Here is a 14,340-nt window from a genome sequence, read left to right as displayed (position 1 = left end):
ATGCCATGGGAGGTGCCCAAGCAGTCACAACCCACGCACAGAGGCAAGTGGGGCAGTGCCTCCCCACTGGAGTCCTTTGAAAAGTGCCACCGCCATGGGAGGTGCTCAAGCACTCACAGCCCGCTTGCAGAGACATATGAGGCAGTGGTTCCCGGCTGGAGTCTTTCATAAAGTGACATGGAAGGTGCTCAAGCACTCACAGTCCATGCGCAGAGGCAGGTGAAGCACTCACAACCCACACGCCTCCTGTGGGGAGGCACTGCCTCACCTGCCTCCCCATCCACTGCACATCAATGGTCCACAGGTGTGCCATAGGAATTTGGGGGGTAGATCATTTACTAGCAGAGCCAATGGGAATTTACTCCACAGTCAGGGAATTAGAGGACAGGTCCTCTCATGGATTGAGAACTGGTTGAAGGCCAGGAAACAGAGAGTGGGTGTCAATGGGCAATTTTCACAATGGAGAGAAGTGAAAAGCGGTGTGCCCTAAGGATCTGTCATGGGACCGGTGCTTTTAAACCTCTTCATACCTTTTCAACCTCTTCAACCTTTTCAACCTCTTCTTTCAACCTGGAGACAGGGTTGAGCAGTGAGGTTGCAAAGTTTGCAGAAGACACCAAACTTTTTTGAGTGGTGAAGACCAGAAGTGATTGTGAGGAGCTCCAGAAAGATCTCTCCAGACTGGCAGAATGGGCAGCAAAATGGCAGATGTGCTTCAATGTCAGTAAGTGTAAAGTCATGCACATTGGGGCAAAAAAATCAAAACTTTAGATATAGGCTGATGGGTTCTGAGCTGTCTGTGACAGATCAGGAGAGAGATCTTGGGGTGGTGGTGGACAGGTCGATGAAAGTGTCGACCCAATGTGCGGCGGCAGTGAAGAAGGCCAATTCTATGCTTGGGATCATTAGGAAGGGTATTGAGAACAAAATGGCTAATATTATAATGCCATTGTACAAATCGATGGTAAGGCCACACCTGGAGTATTGTGTCCAGTTGTGGTTGCCGCATCTCAAAAAAGACATAGTGGAAATGGAAAAGGTGCAAAAGAGAGCGACTAAGATGATTACGGGGCTGGGACACCTTCCTTATGAGGAAAGACTGTGGCATTTGGGCCTCTTCAGCCTAGAAAAGAGACGCCTGAGGGGGGACATGAGACATACAAAATTATGCAGGGGATGGACAGAGTGGATAGGGAGATGCTCTTTACACTCTCACATAACACCAGAACCAGGGGACATCCACTAAAATTGAGTGTTGGGAGAGTTAGAACAGACAAGAGAAAATATTTCTTTACTTAGCGTGTGGTCGGTCTGTGGAACTCCTTGCCGCAGGATGTAGTGATGGCATCTGGCCTGGATGCCTTTAAAAGGGGATTGGACAAGTTTCTGGAGGAAAAATCCATTACAGGGTACAAGCCATGATGTGTATGCGCAACCTCCTGATTTTATAAATGGGTTATGTCAAAATGCCAAATGCAAGGGAGGGCACCAGGATGAGGTCTCTTGTTATCTGGTGTGCTCCCTGGGGCATTTGGTGGGCCGCTGTGAGATACAGGAAGCTGGACTAGATGGGCCTATGGCCTGATCCAGTGGGGCTGTTCTTATGTTCTTATGGGGAATGTGAGCCCCCTTACCAGCATGGTGCCCACTGTCAATTGTCAAAAACCTGATGGTGTGCCTTGACAATTTTAGGACCTTGTCAGTGTGCTGTAAGATGTAAATTGGTTGAAAAGGATGGGATATAAAGTGCAATCCGTTAATCATTATGGCAACCAAAGAAAGTGACCTAAATATTACTGGGCTAGGGCACCTCCCTTAGGAAGAAAGGCTACAGTGTTCGGGGCTCTTCCATCTAAAAAAGGCATCGGGGGGACACACGGCATGATTGAGATATACAGAATTATGCTGGGGATGGATAGATGTTCTTTTCCCTCTCACACAACCCCAGAGCCAGGGGACATCCACTAAAACTGAGCGTCAGGAGAGTTAGAACAGACAAAAGAAAATATTTCTTTACCCAGTGTGTAACTTGTCTGTGGAACTCCTTGTCACAGGATGTGGTGATAGCGTCTGGAGCAGATGCCAAAGAACTGGACAGACTTCTAAAAGAAAAATCCATCACAGGTTATAAGCCATGATGGCTATGTGCAATTTCCTGGTTTTAGAAGTGGGCTAGCTCAGAATGCTGGATGCAAGGAGTTGTCACCAGGATACAGGTCTCTTGTTGTCTTGTTTGCTCCATGAGGCATCTGGTGGGCCACTGTGAGATACAGGAAGATGGACTAGATTGGCCTTTGCCCTGATCCAGTGGGGCTCTTCTTATGTTCTTAAAACCCAAGTTCACTTTCCTCCTTCTACTGTGAAGCTCCCTGGGTGACCTTGGGCAAGGTACGCTCCCTCCTCTGCCCCCAGCCTAACATTCCTCACAGGATGGTTGTGAGGATAAAGAAGTTGGGGGTGGGGAAACACTGTGAGCCTTGGAGGAAGGATGGGATATAAAGAATGGAAAGGCAGTAGCCATCTTCCACCCACCCACTATCATGCATGGAAACACAGCCATGGCAACTGATATTCATTGGTTTATTTTCTCTGAACCTGGTTCTATATAGCCACTGCTCATGACTATTTACAGACCTATCCTTGGTCTAATCCCTTTTAAAGCCAGCTAGACCAAAACTGCATGTTATGGCAGGGGATTTCATGTTGTTTGTGTATTATATTTTAGTCTTCCTCATCAGAGTCCAGCTCCACATGGGCTCTCTTTGCTAAGGCATAACCAGTCTGTGTTTGGTCCTCCTGCAGTGTACATATGGAGCTCTAGAAATGTTTTCACTGGCAGAGGCTGTCCAAGGTTTTCTTTTAGTTTGCAACCTGAGTATAGGAGAGATTGAACCTAGTCTTTCTGCATGAAAAGCAAATGCTCTGGAATGTGCCATGGCCCCTTCCCAAGTATACACTCTTGTTTAAGAATGCAGAAGTACCTTGTTGGCTGGATCAGACCAAGGTCCATTGAATCTGGTGTTTTTTGTAGATTCACAGCAACCAGCAGATATTGCATAGTCCACTAGAAATTGACCAGTGGACTATGATCTATCTTCCCTTAATGCCACAATAAAATTGCATAGGCACAATTATTTAACGTGCATTAGTTGTGCTATAACATGCCAAAGAGAGGACTTTTCTCTGCATGTGCACGCATGCTGTTTTCATCTGAGGGTTGAAGTTGATGTAGGGTTTCTGCTCTGTAGTTAAAGGGCAAATTTGCAGTTTTTTAAAAAAATGGAATTAATTAATGTGAAGTACAAGGCTCTTGGTTGATATGGGTGAAAAAAAATTGAGCTGGAATGAACCTGGAATCTTTTGTTCTACCACATTTTATCAGCACAGAGTTGCTGTAGTGTTTGTCCTGTGGAGTTTTACATAGAGGCAACATTTTTCTTTGTTTGGGGTAGTCTGAAATGAGGAGTTATCCTTTAAAAAAAGAAGAGGCTAATTTTAAAACTAAAGCTATTTGGGAAAGATGATGTCCTCAAGCTGGTGTGGCAAACCTGCAATCCAGTTGTATCTTTTCCTTCTTCTATTCCTAAGTGGTCCCTACTGTCTGATCTTATTGTCTGTGGCATTTTCTGGTGGTCTCCTAGCCCCACACCGACCAGACCCAGACCTGCTTAGCATCAGCCACATTACCATATTGTATAACTTCAAACTACATCCTGTTCTTCATATGGAAAAGAGACAAAAGACTGTAGTGATGGAATTTTTGCTTTAGTACTGAGCTTTCTGAACTTGTTTTTGGTACACCATATTGGACATTTTATTTTTAAAGTGGTACGTACTTCAGTAGTGGAGCCAGAGGGGAGTGGAACTGTAAGTGCCGCATGGCTCCAAAGTTGCCATGTAAGTTGCCCCTCTCCCTCACCCTCGAAGCCTGTCCGGGGGCGAAAGCAACATGGAGGAGACACCTCCATGTTGCTATTGCTCCTTGGAATGGCCCAGAGAGTGAGGGGCAGCTTACATGGCAAGCTTACTTACAGCTCCGCCCCCCCCTTCTGCTACTGATAAAGGGCTCAGGTGGGACCAAGTCTAGCTCCACACAGGACCTGGGGACTGGAGCCTGGGGTCCTGGAGCCAGATTCATGAATAAGAATTTTGCAAATAAAGAGGCTCCACCTGTACTGATCCATATCTGATAATACACAATCTGATGATCAAAAACTAGCAGTTGGTGGGGCTTTCACAGCCAGCTATCTGCCTTCCTTCCTGCCTTGCTAGCCCTTCTAATACATTCTAGACATTCTAATACAGACCTGGCCTTTCCCTCCATTATTTAGTTATTTTTTGAGTACACCTAAAGGTCCTGGCAAGTACCCCTGGGAATACATGTACCCCAGGTTGGGAACCGATGATCTAAAGGGCTGAAGTTAGTGGACAGAGGAAGGATAAAGAGTTTGTTTTAAAGCAATTATGAATAGATGCACATATAACTGACTATATCAGTAAAAATAAGATTGAAGGATAAAGTGCATGACCCATAGTATGAAATATTTGCATGAACAGAGGGGGTGAGAAGAAAGAGAGGATTGGTGTGCTAACTACAACATGCCCAGACTGTTATTTGGCCCATATCCCATTTAAGGCATCTTCTCTTTGTAAAGATTTATAGATACTGAGCTAACTGAGCTACTGACTGTTTAAAGAGCAGCAGTGTGGGTTCCTTTTGACATTTAATTTGATTTAAGACATTTGAATAATTAAAACGTCTGGTTTTGTTTTGATGTCTCATGTAAACTTGAGAGTGTGATGACACATGGGTGGGGTTAATGTGGGAATTAAAGGTGAACCTAGGATTTGCACACGTTTCTCACTAGACTCTTTCCCAGCTGATGCTGCTGTATGTTTTGTATGACAAGCAGTGAGGCCTTGAATCTTGCTATCAGAAGATCTATGAAATGTCACATGCATTTTTGCTTGTCTTGAAAGTTCAAGCAATTTACAGATTTACAGCAATTTACAGACTTATTTCCTCCAAATCAAGATGATGTTCAAGTTTTCCAAAGTGTTACAGATTATCTGGACCCATTTACTTCTAAAGAGCCTAGTCTCAAAGTGTTGAGTCTTTAAAGCAGTGGTTTCCAAACTGTCAAGACCTACAACCCACTTACCACCACCACCGCATGCTGTAAATGCAGCGTGCCACTCCCAAAAGTGACTGGTGGGGATATCATCACCAGTTACTTCCTGGTTTGGAGGCCTCAAATGGCATTACAAACAAAGGTAAGGGGGCCAGGACAGGTAAGAGGGCTTTTTCCAGCATATGAAGACAACATTCTGGAGCTCTTCCTGCCAAGCCTCCAACCACTGTTCTGAGCAGCACAGTCTCCCTGCCAGGTGGGGGGCATCCTGTAACACCCCAGCAAGTGCCTCGCAATGCCCCAGGGCATTGCAACACACAATTTGGGAACCACTGCTTTAAATGACTGTTTGCACCCCAATAATTCTGTCTGTCTATCGAGATTTTTGGAAGAGACTCTGATCCAGGTCTCACCCTGTATCTTTTGGCTCATTGTGCTTTTCTTTTGATTATCTGCTGTGGAACAGTTAATTATTGGTAAATTTTCATTTTATGTTCACTGTATACTGTTTGGGGACCCCTCTGGGACTGAAAAATGGCCAGTTTCATCTAATATGGTTAAAATAAATTTAAATTCTAGATTTTTGTTTTGTTTTATTATGATGCAGAACTGGACTTGTTCATTTGCTACTCAGGATGGTAAAAGATGACAATTATTTTCTTTAAGTGTTAGATTTAGATGACGTAATATAGAGCCACTCTTTTAGTATACCATTTCAGGAAAGAGTTTATTAGCAGTGCCATCTGATTTAAGTGTGTTAAAATGCATATTTTCTAAGTAAGTTGGGATCTTGCTAGACATCTTTTTTAAACTTAAAAAAAATTCTGTGAGTGTGTGCAAGAATGAGCTCATATGAACAAATAAATACAAATCAACTCAAACCAAGTATTTTCACTTTCTGCATCAAAGAATATAGAATATTTGTATAAAATGTCCCTTATATACAATGTCCTTAAATACAATGTTCCTTATATTACAATTTTATAAACAAATTAATAATGCTGCCTGGGTATCTAACCACATGACCTCCTTGCTTGTACTATCTGGAAATAATTTACTATCAGCTTTCTCTGTATTTTATCATCCAGATTGCAAGGTGCCATGGCATGTGAAGGTGACTGCCTGAATAGATCTGACTGGACAGGATTGTCCAGTTCTGTTCTGACTGAAAATGCTATACAAGTATCTGTTTATTAAATAAATTTAATTGGTTATTGAGCAAGTGTGGTTGGTCTGCATAACTTAATATGAAGGGTCCAAGAATCTTAAATGTAAGCATTAAGTGATGATGAACTTTCTCCCCCACCCCCTCTTATTTTGAAGGTCTCATTGCTTCACCGGTTTCAGAGTACACTAGTCATTGCTGAACACGCAAATGAGGCTCTTACGCCTATTACGTTGAACACCATCACTGCAGCCAAACGTCTTGGAGGTGAAGTATCATGTTTAGTAGCTGGCACCAATTGTGAAAAGGTAAAAACAAACAAACCTGATAATTTCTGGGAGGATCCGGGTCCAATAGACAGAGTATAAATATTATTTAATTAAATCATACATTTCTATATTCAGAAATGAGGGGATGGAGGGGAGGAGAGTGGAGAATGGGATGGATGATCTTAGACATAATTTTTATTCTTCACTTCAGAATATGTGCATTGTAACATTGGCAAGATAATACCAGACTTGTGTCAAATGTTTTGTTTGACCTTTGCTGCTCTGTTGACAGCCTGCCCTGCCCCCCCATTTGCAACCCTGTCCCATTCTCCCCATGGGCAGTATTTCTCTGAAGAGGAGAGATTGTCCCTGTGGTCTAGGGGACAATGCTGAGGTTTTAGTGTTCTAAATCCTGGGGGTGACCTCTCCCTGTGGACAGCGTTCACCTCTTCACATGAAGAGAGTGGGGGACCAGGCTATGGGGCATGGGACAAAGCTTGCTATTATACTCTTGGATGCTCTGTAGTTGTAGACAGTGTCCTTGGTTACAAACACTTGGTGAGAGCTTCTGTCACAGCAGTAACACTCCACGTGCACAAATTAATGGCATAATATGCTTCTTTCTTATAGGTGGCTCAAGAGCTTGCCAAAGTGGAAGGGGTTGCCAAAGTTCTTGTTGCCCAACATGATGCATATAAAGGACTTCTACCTGGTGAGGTTTGTGTGTAAATAACTGTTTCGTCATTATGATTCTCTGTAGCTGTTACTGTGCTAGAAAATATAAGGTATTCTGACTAATATATCTTGTCCCCAGAGGAGCTGACTCCATTGATTTTGGCAACTCAGAAGCAGTTTAATTACACCCACATCTGTGCAGGAGCATCTGCCTTTGGGAAGGTGAGCTTATATGAAATCCACCCAAAATGTGGTGCCCTCTAAAGAAATTGAATCCTTGAGCAATATGATTCCATTTTTTTTGTATATTCTCAAAATGCACAATAACTTCAGGAGAATTTTCATTTTTCTAATGGAACATGAGAAATGTCAGTGTGTTGTTTAGGACACTAACAAAGTGGGGAGACAACCTGCAACAAAATAAGAACATAAGAACAACCCCACTGGATCAGGCCATAGGCCCATCTAGTCCAACTTCCTGTATCTCACAGCGGCCCACCAAATGCCCCAGGGAGCACACCAGATAACAAGAGACCTGCATCCTGGTGCCCTCCCTTGCATCTGGCATTCTGATATAGTCCATTTCTAAAATCAGGAGGTTGCACATACACATCATGGCTTGTAACCCACAATGGATTTTTCCTCCAGAAACTTGTCCAAAATGTTGCAGTATATCCCTGTCCCCTTAACAGAAGGGTTCTTGTTCCAGCTGACCTGGTATCCAAGCCTTGTAGTGCTATGTAGAGCTTACAGAGCAGAGTGAGTTGCCTTATGTGTTGCAACAAAGTACACAGGTTTGGGAGTCGCAGACGCTTCTGAATCCAAATCCTTTTATAGCAGGGACTGACAGACTTTAGGCTTCTAGGATTGACTCTTTTTTCCCAGTGCTTTCGGAGGTATCAGGATAAAATGGAAGTGTATAAAATGGCATCTTGTGTTTGAACCTGAAAGCTCACATCATTTTTTGTTTTTTAAAATACATACAGTAGAACCTCCAAAGTTGACCACCTCTCTATATTGACCACTTCCTTAAGTTGACCTAATTTTCACAGTATGGACAGACACTGCATATACACTATGGGAGACCAACCTCTCTATATTGACCACCTTCGTAAGTTGTATCTTGACCACTTTGACCATTGCACAGAGTATTAATTTACCCTCCGTGAGTTGCCCACTGAACGTGATACTGTCGGCCTGTGTTTTGTCTGGTTTGTCCCATCTTGGAAAAGCAAGAAGCCACATGACAATCCCTCCCCTATGTCTGCTAGCGTGAGTGCGAAAGGGTTTTTATAGGTGGGCACACTGCACATAGCCAACAGACCTGCACCAGCTGCCGATTGTACCTGGACATGTACCAAGTTGTGAGGGACATGAGGTTGCTTGTGCATAGTGAAGCCACTGTCCTTTCACTTTGGTTCCCATCACCAGTGCATTACTTTACACTTATATTGAAACACAACTGCTATTTTGCTGCCTATTCTCCCGGTTTGGACAGATCCTTCTGGAGCACTTCACAATCCCTTCTGGTCTTCACCACTCAGAAAAGTTTAGTGTCATCCACAAACTTGTCCACCTCCCTGCTTATCCCTGTTTCCAGGTCAGATCCTTGAGGCACTCCACTTTCTACCTCTCTCCACTTTTTTGGTCAATTGCCCATTGACACCCACTCTCTGTTTCCTGGTCCTCAACCAGTTCCCAATCCATGCGAGGACTTGACCTCTTATTCCCAGACTGTGGAGTTTTCTCAACAGCTTTTAGTGAGGGACTGTATCAAACATCTTCTGGCATATAGTGAATCTGATGAGACCCAGTGGAGGCCAGGCAGCCTAAGTAAAAAAGTGTTGTTTTTTTTTGTAGCTGTTGGGGCTATATAACATGCTACATGCTATGGGCTGGCAAGGGATTGCATTGGTCTGCCTGTCTACTATGAAACCAAGTATTTTTTTTAACTTAACAATTTTTTTTTAAGCTTATGAATTTTCAGAGGTTTTTTTAAACACTGATTATGGGCTGTTTATTCTCTGTCTCTTGATATAGATGATATAAATAGTAAGCATCGCAAGAGGATAAATTCTCATTGATATTTACAATAAAACGTTTTAAAAATCCAATCTAAATAATAACTTGGCCTTGCATTTGTTGTCCTGGGAGCTAAACACGATAATATTTAAATGCCTTTTTTCCCGTATGTTGACCACCTCCCTATGGTTGACCAATTTCTCCAGTCCCTTGGGTGGTCAACTTAAAGAGGTTCTACTGTATTTATTTTGAATTACAAACAAATGTATTTCTGCATTCCTGGTGAGCTCCAAAATATGTACAAATGTCTGCCTTATCTCTGGATGGCTTCATTTCATTTCCAAATTGATTTTTATGATGGAGAGCATGAAAAGTTTTATTTGCAGTTCTGATTGTAAGCAGTATCTGTTTGCTTATTTGTTAAACATTTAGAGTCTTCTTCCCAGAGTGGCAGCTAAGCTTGATGTTGCTCCTGTCTCGGACATAATTGAAATTAAGTCACCTGACACTTTTGTGAGGACTATTTATGCAGGTGAGTCTGTGTCACTGCAGTTTGGAGGTGCAGTGGTCAGTGGGAGTGAGTCCAAAATCACTTTGGCAACCAAGAAATGAGGAAACTGCTTTTCTGACACGACTAATAGAATCACTCCTAGTTCTATAGGATTGTAGTTCAAAGTCTTGTGAAACCAGATAGAGCTTCTTAATTAACAGAATTGGCTGATGTTTTTCAAATGTATTATATTTCTGTTAATGGACTTTTGATAAGATTTTGCAAAATGTAAGCCATTCAGATAATTCTCTTTATTTAATATGGGTTGCATTAGTTCTGATTTCAGCAATCCATAGGATTATTTTTCTTAGTTAGGGAGACATTGATAAGATTATTTGTGATATTTAATTGACTTTCCCTAATTATTTTGCAGCCCTTGTTTGTCTAGCCTCATCATGCTTGTCTGATTCCATAATTTAATTTGGATATGAAAGCATTAGCTTTTGTTTCTTTTAAATTTGTTATGGTAGGGTTTCCTTTCCTTTTTCAGTGTACTCCTGCTTTCAGAGATTGATGGCTTGTGTTTAGGTTAAGGTCTAATGATTCCTATTGTGGAATCATTTGCACTTCTTTTTTTCAATTACCAACAACATATTTCTTCTTTTCAGTATCTATTTTTCCAATCTCTTCATCAGTTGCAGTAAAAATAAAAGTAAAAAGAACTATATTCACAGGTTGCATTCAGATGCAAAGTTGTAAATCTTGGTTTAATGTTGAATACCTAAATAGTCTGGGCCCAAATGCTCTTTCCTCCATTTGCCCACCACCAACACAAATTCTGATCCTGATTTGCAAACTATAAGCCCTATGCTGTATGTAGGATCCATGAGAATGTGTCTCAAAACTGCCCCTGCATTGATGCACTCTAACCATTCCCCCTGCTCACTAAACTTGTCCCTTTAAGAGCACTGGGAATTGACTGCTTCCTCCATTTTTTTTCAATCACAATGTTGCATATTTTCATTGTGGTTTTTTTCCCCATACGTTGTTTTTGCATTTTACTTACTAGGGTAAATGTAATTTTACAGATTTGGTTCAGATTTGTCCAGGTCTAATGAACACTTTCTTGAGAACAAATATATGGGACTTAAAGATCCATGCCTTGCCACTGGATGGCATTCAGCAAGCTACTATATCTCATTGCTGTAACACTGAAGTTATTAAACTGTTGACAAACTGCAATTGCGGCTGTTGCTGTGCTTCAAGTGGCTGCTGCACAGGGAGATGGGAGCAAATTGTGGAGTGCTAAGCAGGTGGAAAACACAGTCAGCTCTAAAAATCATGGTGTATTGAACATTTGAAAGTTCAGACCATGGTTTTACTTCTTAACTCTGGCTAGCATAAACCATCATTTGGTGTAGTGTTGGAATTGAAGTACTGTCTAAAATCCTCTTCTTTGGGGACTGGTGTCCACGTGCTCAAACAGCAGGCACTTCTGTCTAGGGTCACAATAGTAGAATATTGCTGAAGTAATTCTAATAAATTATCTGATAACAAGAATGTTTTGTGCCATTCAAATGCGCAAGAGAAAATTTGCCGCAATTAGGAAAGGCTAATATAAAAGCAGAATTCTGTATTGGCATGCTGGATAATTCTGCTGTGACACCTAAGAAATGTGGAATATTTCAAGTGAGTCTTTGAACCTTTTAAATTTGTCTGCCTGAAGATAATACAGGTAGTGCCTTTGTATCCACAGGGATCCATTCTTGGACCCCTCACGGACACCAAAAATCGCAAATAATCATGATTTTCAGCCTACCTGGGCTCCAAACATGGCATGTCAGGAGCCCTTCTGAGCCTCAAAGAGGCTGTGCACCACCGTGTGCGGCCTCTCCGAGACTTAGAATGCCACCTGGAGTGATTTTAATGCAATTTCTTGTTAAAATCGCTCTGGGTGGTATTCTGAGCCTTGGAGTGGCTGCTCACGATAGCACATGGCCTCTCGAGGCTCAGAAAATCCCAGTCACGACCAGAACAAGGTTCCATTTGCGTCTGGGGGGGGGGGTCTGCGGTGGGGGCTATCTGTGGTTCCAGCATCAGCAGTGAGGTAAATCTGTGGGTACTGATACCCACCTGTATTTGTCTGAGCAACAGCCGTAACTGTCTTCTGCTAAGAGCAGTAGTTTATTGGAGTTTGTAGACTTGTTTTCAAAGACCAAGTGATTTTTTTTGTGTGTGGGTAGGAAATGCCCTTTGCACTGTGAAGTGTGATGAGAAAGTGAAGGTATTCTCCGTAAGAGGGACTTCCTTTGAGGCTGCATCAGCCAGTGGTGGTAGCGCTAGTTTAGAAAAAGGTGAGTGTTTGGATACCCTTTGTCCTTCTTTGCTCAAACTGTAATCTGATTAAAAGCATTGTTGTCTCAGAAGGCACTTGGTGGATTTGCATGTCTTGTTTAGCCTCTGTGCATGGATTGCTGCCTGCTCTTCGTCACCTTCAGATTATCATGCCACCTTGGTACACTGTTTTCCAATGCTTGAAGCGGTTTTGGCAAGAGTTAAATATAAGGCTATATTAACACAAAAGAAAACTTATTTTGGGTAAACAGATGCAAGTCCTAGTGAAAAGCCTCCTAAAACACAAAAGTGTTTTTACGCAGGACTATATATTGCATTGATGTAGCTAAATAACTTTAATTTATATAAAGAAGCATCCATTCACAGGCATTTTTTGTAAATTGGAATTATTACATACATCTGGAAGGTAGCAGTGGTGGGGAGATATAACGTAAGCACTATGCAAAGTATTTACTGCTTCTCTCCCCTTATTGTACATCCCCGGGGCTGGCCCTGCCAGGTCCACTGCCTGTGCTTCCGTCCTCCATGGGAGAGGGCGCATGTGTGCCTCCCTGAAAAACAGAAAACCTCCTTATCGCCTCAGTATGCTCTATCCTTGCACAGGGATAACTTCCCTGTAACTATCCTTGCATAGTTTAACTTCACACAAGAGAAGAGTACTTTGCTACCCGTTCCTTCTCTCCATTCTCACACAGCGTTTAAAGAGAATATTCTCTGTTTTTACTCATCGTGATTTTTAAAATCCTGGGTTTATTTCAGGTTTTCTGGCCCTTTCCCCCTTTAATCAAATGTGTAAAGAATTGGTTCCCAGAGGCCTGAGTTATAAATGCCATGGCTATAATGGGCAGCAGTGTTTCCCCCCAAGTAGCAGCTTGTTTAACTCTTGATGCTTATAGCCTAATCTGTCCTGTCAGTTTCACAACCCAACAAAAATTGGGTCACAATCCAGTTTGGGAACTGCTGGTATAAAGTATATTTTCAACATACATTTTTTTGTTTCAGCAAAAGTATAAGATGGACTACTAAGAATAGTAGTTGATAAGAATTCACTCGTGGCACAGAGTTTTGGCTTGGGACTCCTCTTACAAAGCTTGGGAAACTTACAGAACGTCTTCTTTATGGTTTTTGATGCAAACAGTATCGGCTTCTTCGCCAGCTGGTCTGTCGGAGTGGATTGAGCAGAAGCTAACGAAAAGCGATCGGCCAGAATTGACTAGTGCCAAAGTCGTCGTGTCAGGTGGTAAGTATTGGCCAATGGACTGGCATTGGGTTGAATTTCAGTAGCAAAGTTCCAATAAAGTAGAAAAGATGCAATTCTTGGTATGATTGCCTGAAAAGCTCTGTCTTACAATCTGTTGCTGGTAGCTGGAAAATGAATACGTATCCAGTAAGAAATGTGGTGTGTTATCTTTTATTAGCAATTAAATGAATTCTTACAAAATGTTGGTTTTGAGAATAACCTCCTTTTAAAGTTTCTGCAGGAGATATGCAGTAGTGCAATATTGTATCTAATTTATTACATCTGCACTAACAAGACCATATAGTGGCAATAAGATCTCTACTTTCCAACTTGAGAACCATCATTGTCAAGCCAGTAGGGGGAGTGCAGCTTCACTCAGTTTATCTGTTTACAGTGTGGATAAATACAAGAGTAATTCTTTGTGATGAAGTAGAAACACTCCCATTAATCAAAGCAGATGACTCTTAAGATTCATAGAAGTCTGCAGTCTGTGCAGTGGAACCTCTGATGTTGACTGGAATGCCTGCATGTGCCTGATAGAGCTTGTGTGGAGTGTGTACACCACTGAGATTTCTTGAAACTTAAACAAACACAATCTCTTGTTTTTTCAGGGCGAGGCTTGAAAAGTGGAGACAATTTTAAACTGTTGTATGATCTTGCAGACCAGTTGCATGCTGCAGGTAAAGAGTGCTTTAATTATTGGTTTTCAAAACACTTGTGACATGGACAAAAGGCTTGATCATCTAGTTGGGGTTGCTGCCATCTTGGCAGGTAGAGGGACTGGGCTGGCAAACGAAAATTTGACTTGTCTTTTAGATTGTAAAATTGGACTGAATGCCATTATATTTTGCTTGATATGATGTTTGTAATTGGTGGCTTTTGTGAGTAAATAGAAAACCATGTAGATTGTAAATCATGTTGCAGTGGTGTTTAACTTCCAGTGTTTTCAATGAAAAGTACAGGGAGCCCCATATCTGTGGATCCCATATCCG

The 14,340-nt window shown here is 42.0% G+C and overlaps 1 protein-coding gene across 1 annotated transcript in view; it reads left to right on the top strand.

Moving 5' to 3' along the window:
* ETFA (electron transfer flavoprotein subunit alpha) overlaps window positions 1–14,340 on the top strand; it is a 34,866-nt gene that overhangs the window by 802 nt on the left and 19,724 nt on the right. Inside the window, exons 2-8 of the mRNA XM_066635529.1 lie at window positions 6,456–6,605; window positions 7,197–7,278; window positions 7,381–7,463; window positions 9,696–9,795; window positions 11,997–12,107; window positions 13,247–13,348; window positions 13,960–14,028. Coding sequence (XP_066491626.1) covers window positions 6,456–6,605; window positions 7,197–7,278; window positions 7,381–7,463; window positions 9,696–9,795; window positions 11,997–12,107; window positions 13,247–13,348; window positions 13,960–14,028 — 697 coding nt within the window. The remainder of the gene's footprint in view (window positions 1–6,455; window positions 6,606–7,196; window positions 7,279–7,380; window positions 7,464–9,695; window positions 9,796–11,996; window positions 12,108–13,246; window positions 13,349–13,959; window positions 14,029–14,340) is intronic.

This window comes from Tiliqua scincoides, chromosome 8 (genome assembly GCF_035046505.1).
Source record: "Tiliqua scincoides isolate rTilSci1 chromosome 8, rTilSci1.hap2, whole genome shotgun sequence".
NCBI classification, from domain to species: Eukaryota; Metazoa; Chordata; class Lepidosauria; order Squamata; family Scincidae; genus Tiliqua; species Tiliqua scincoides.
Note: the sequence above shows the minus strand (reverse complement) of the source record. Positions and strands in the feature narration are given on the sequence as shown.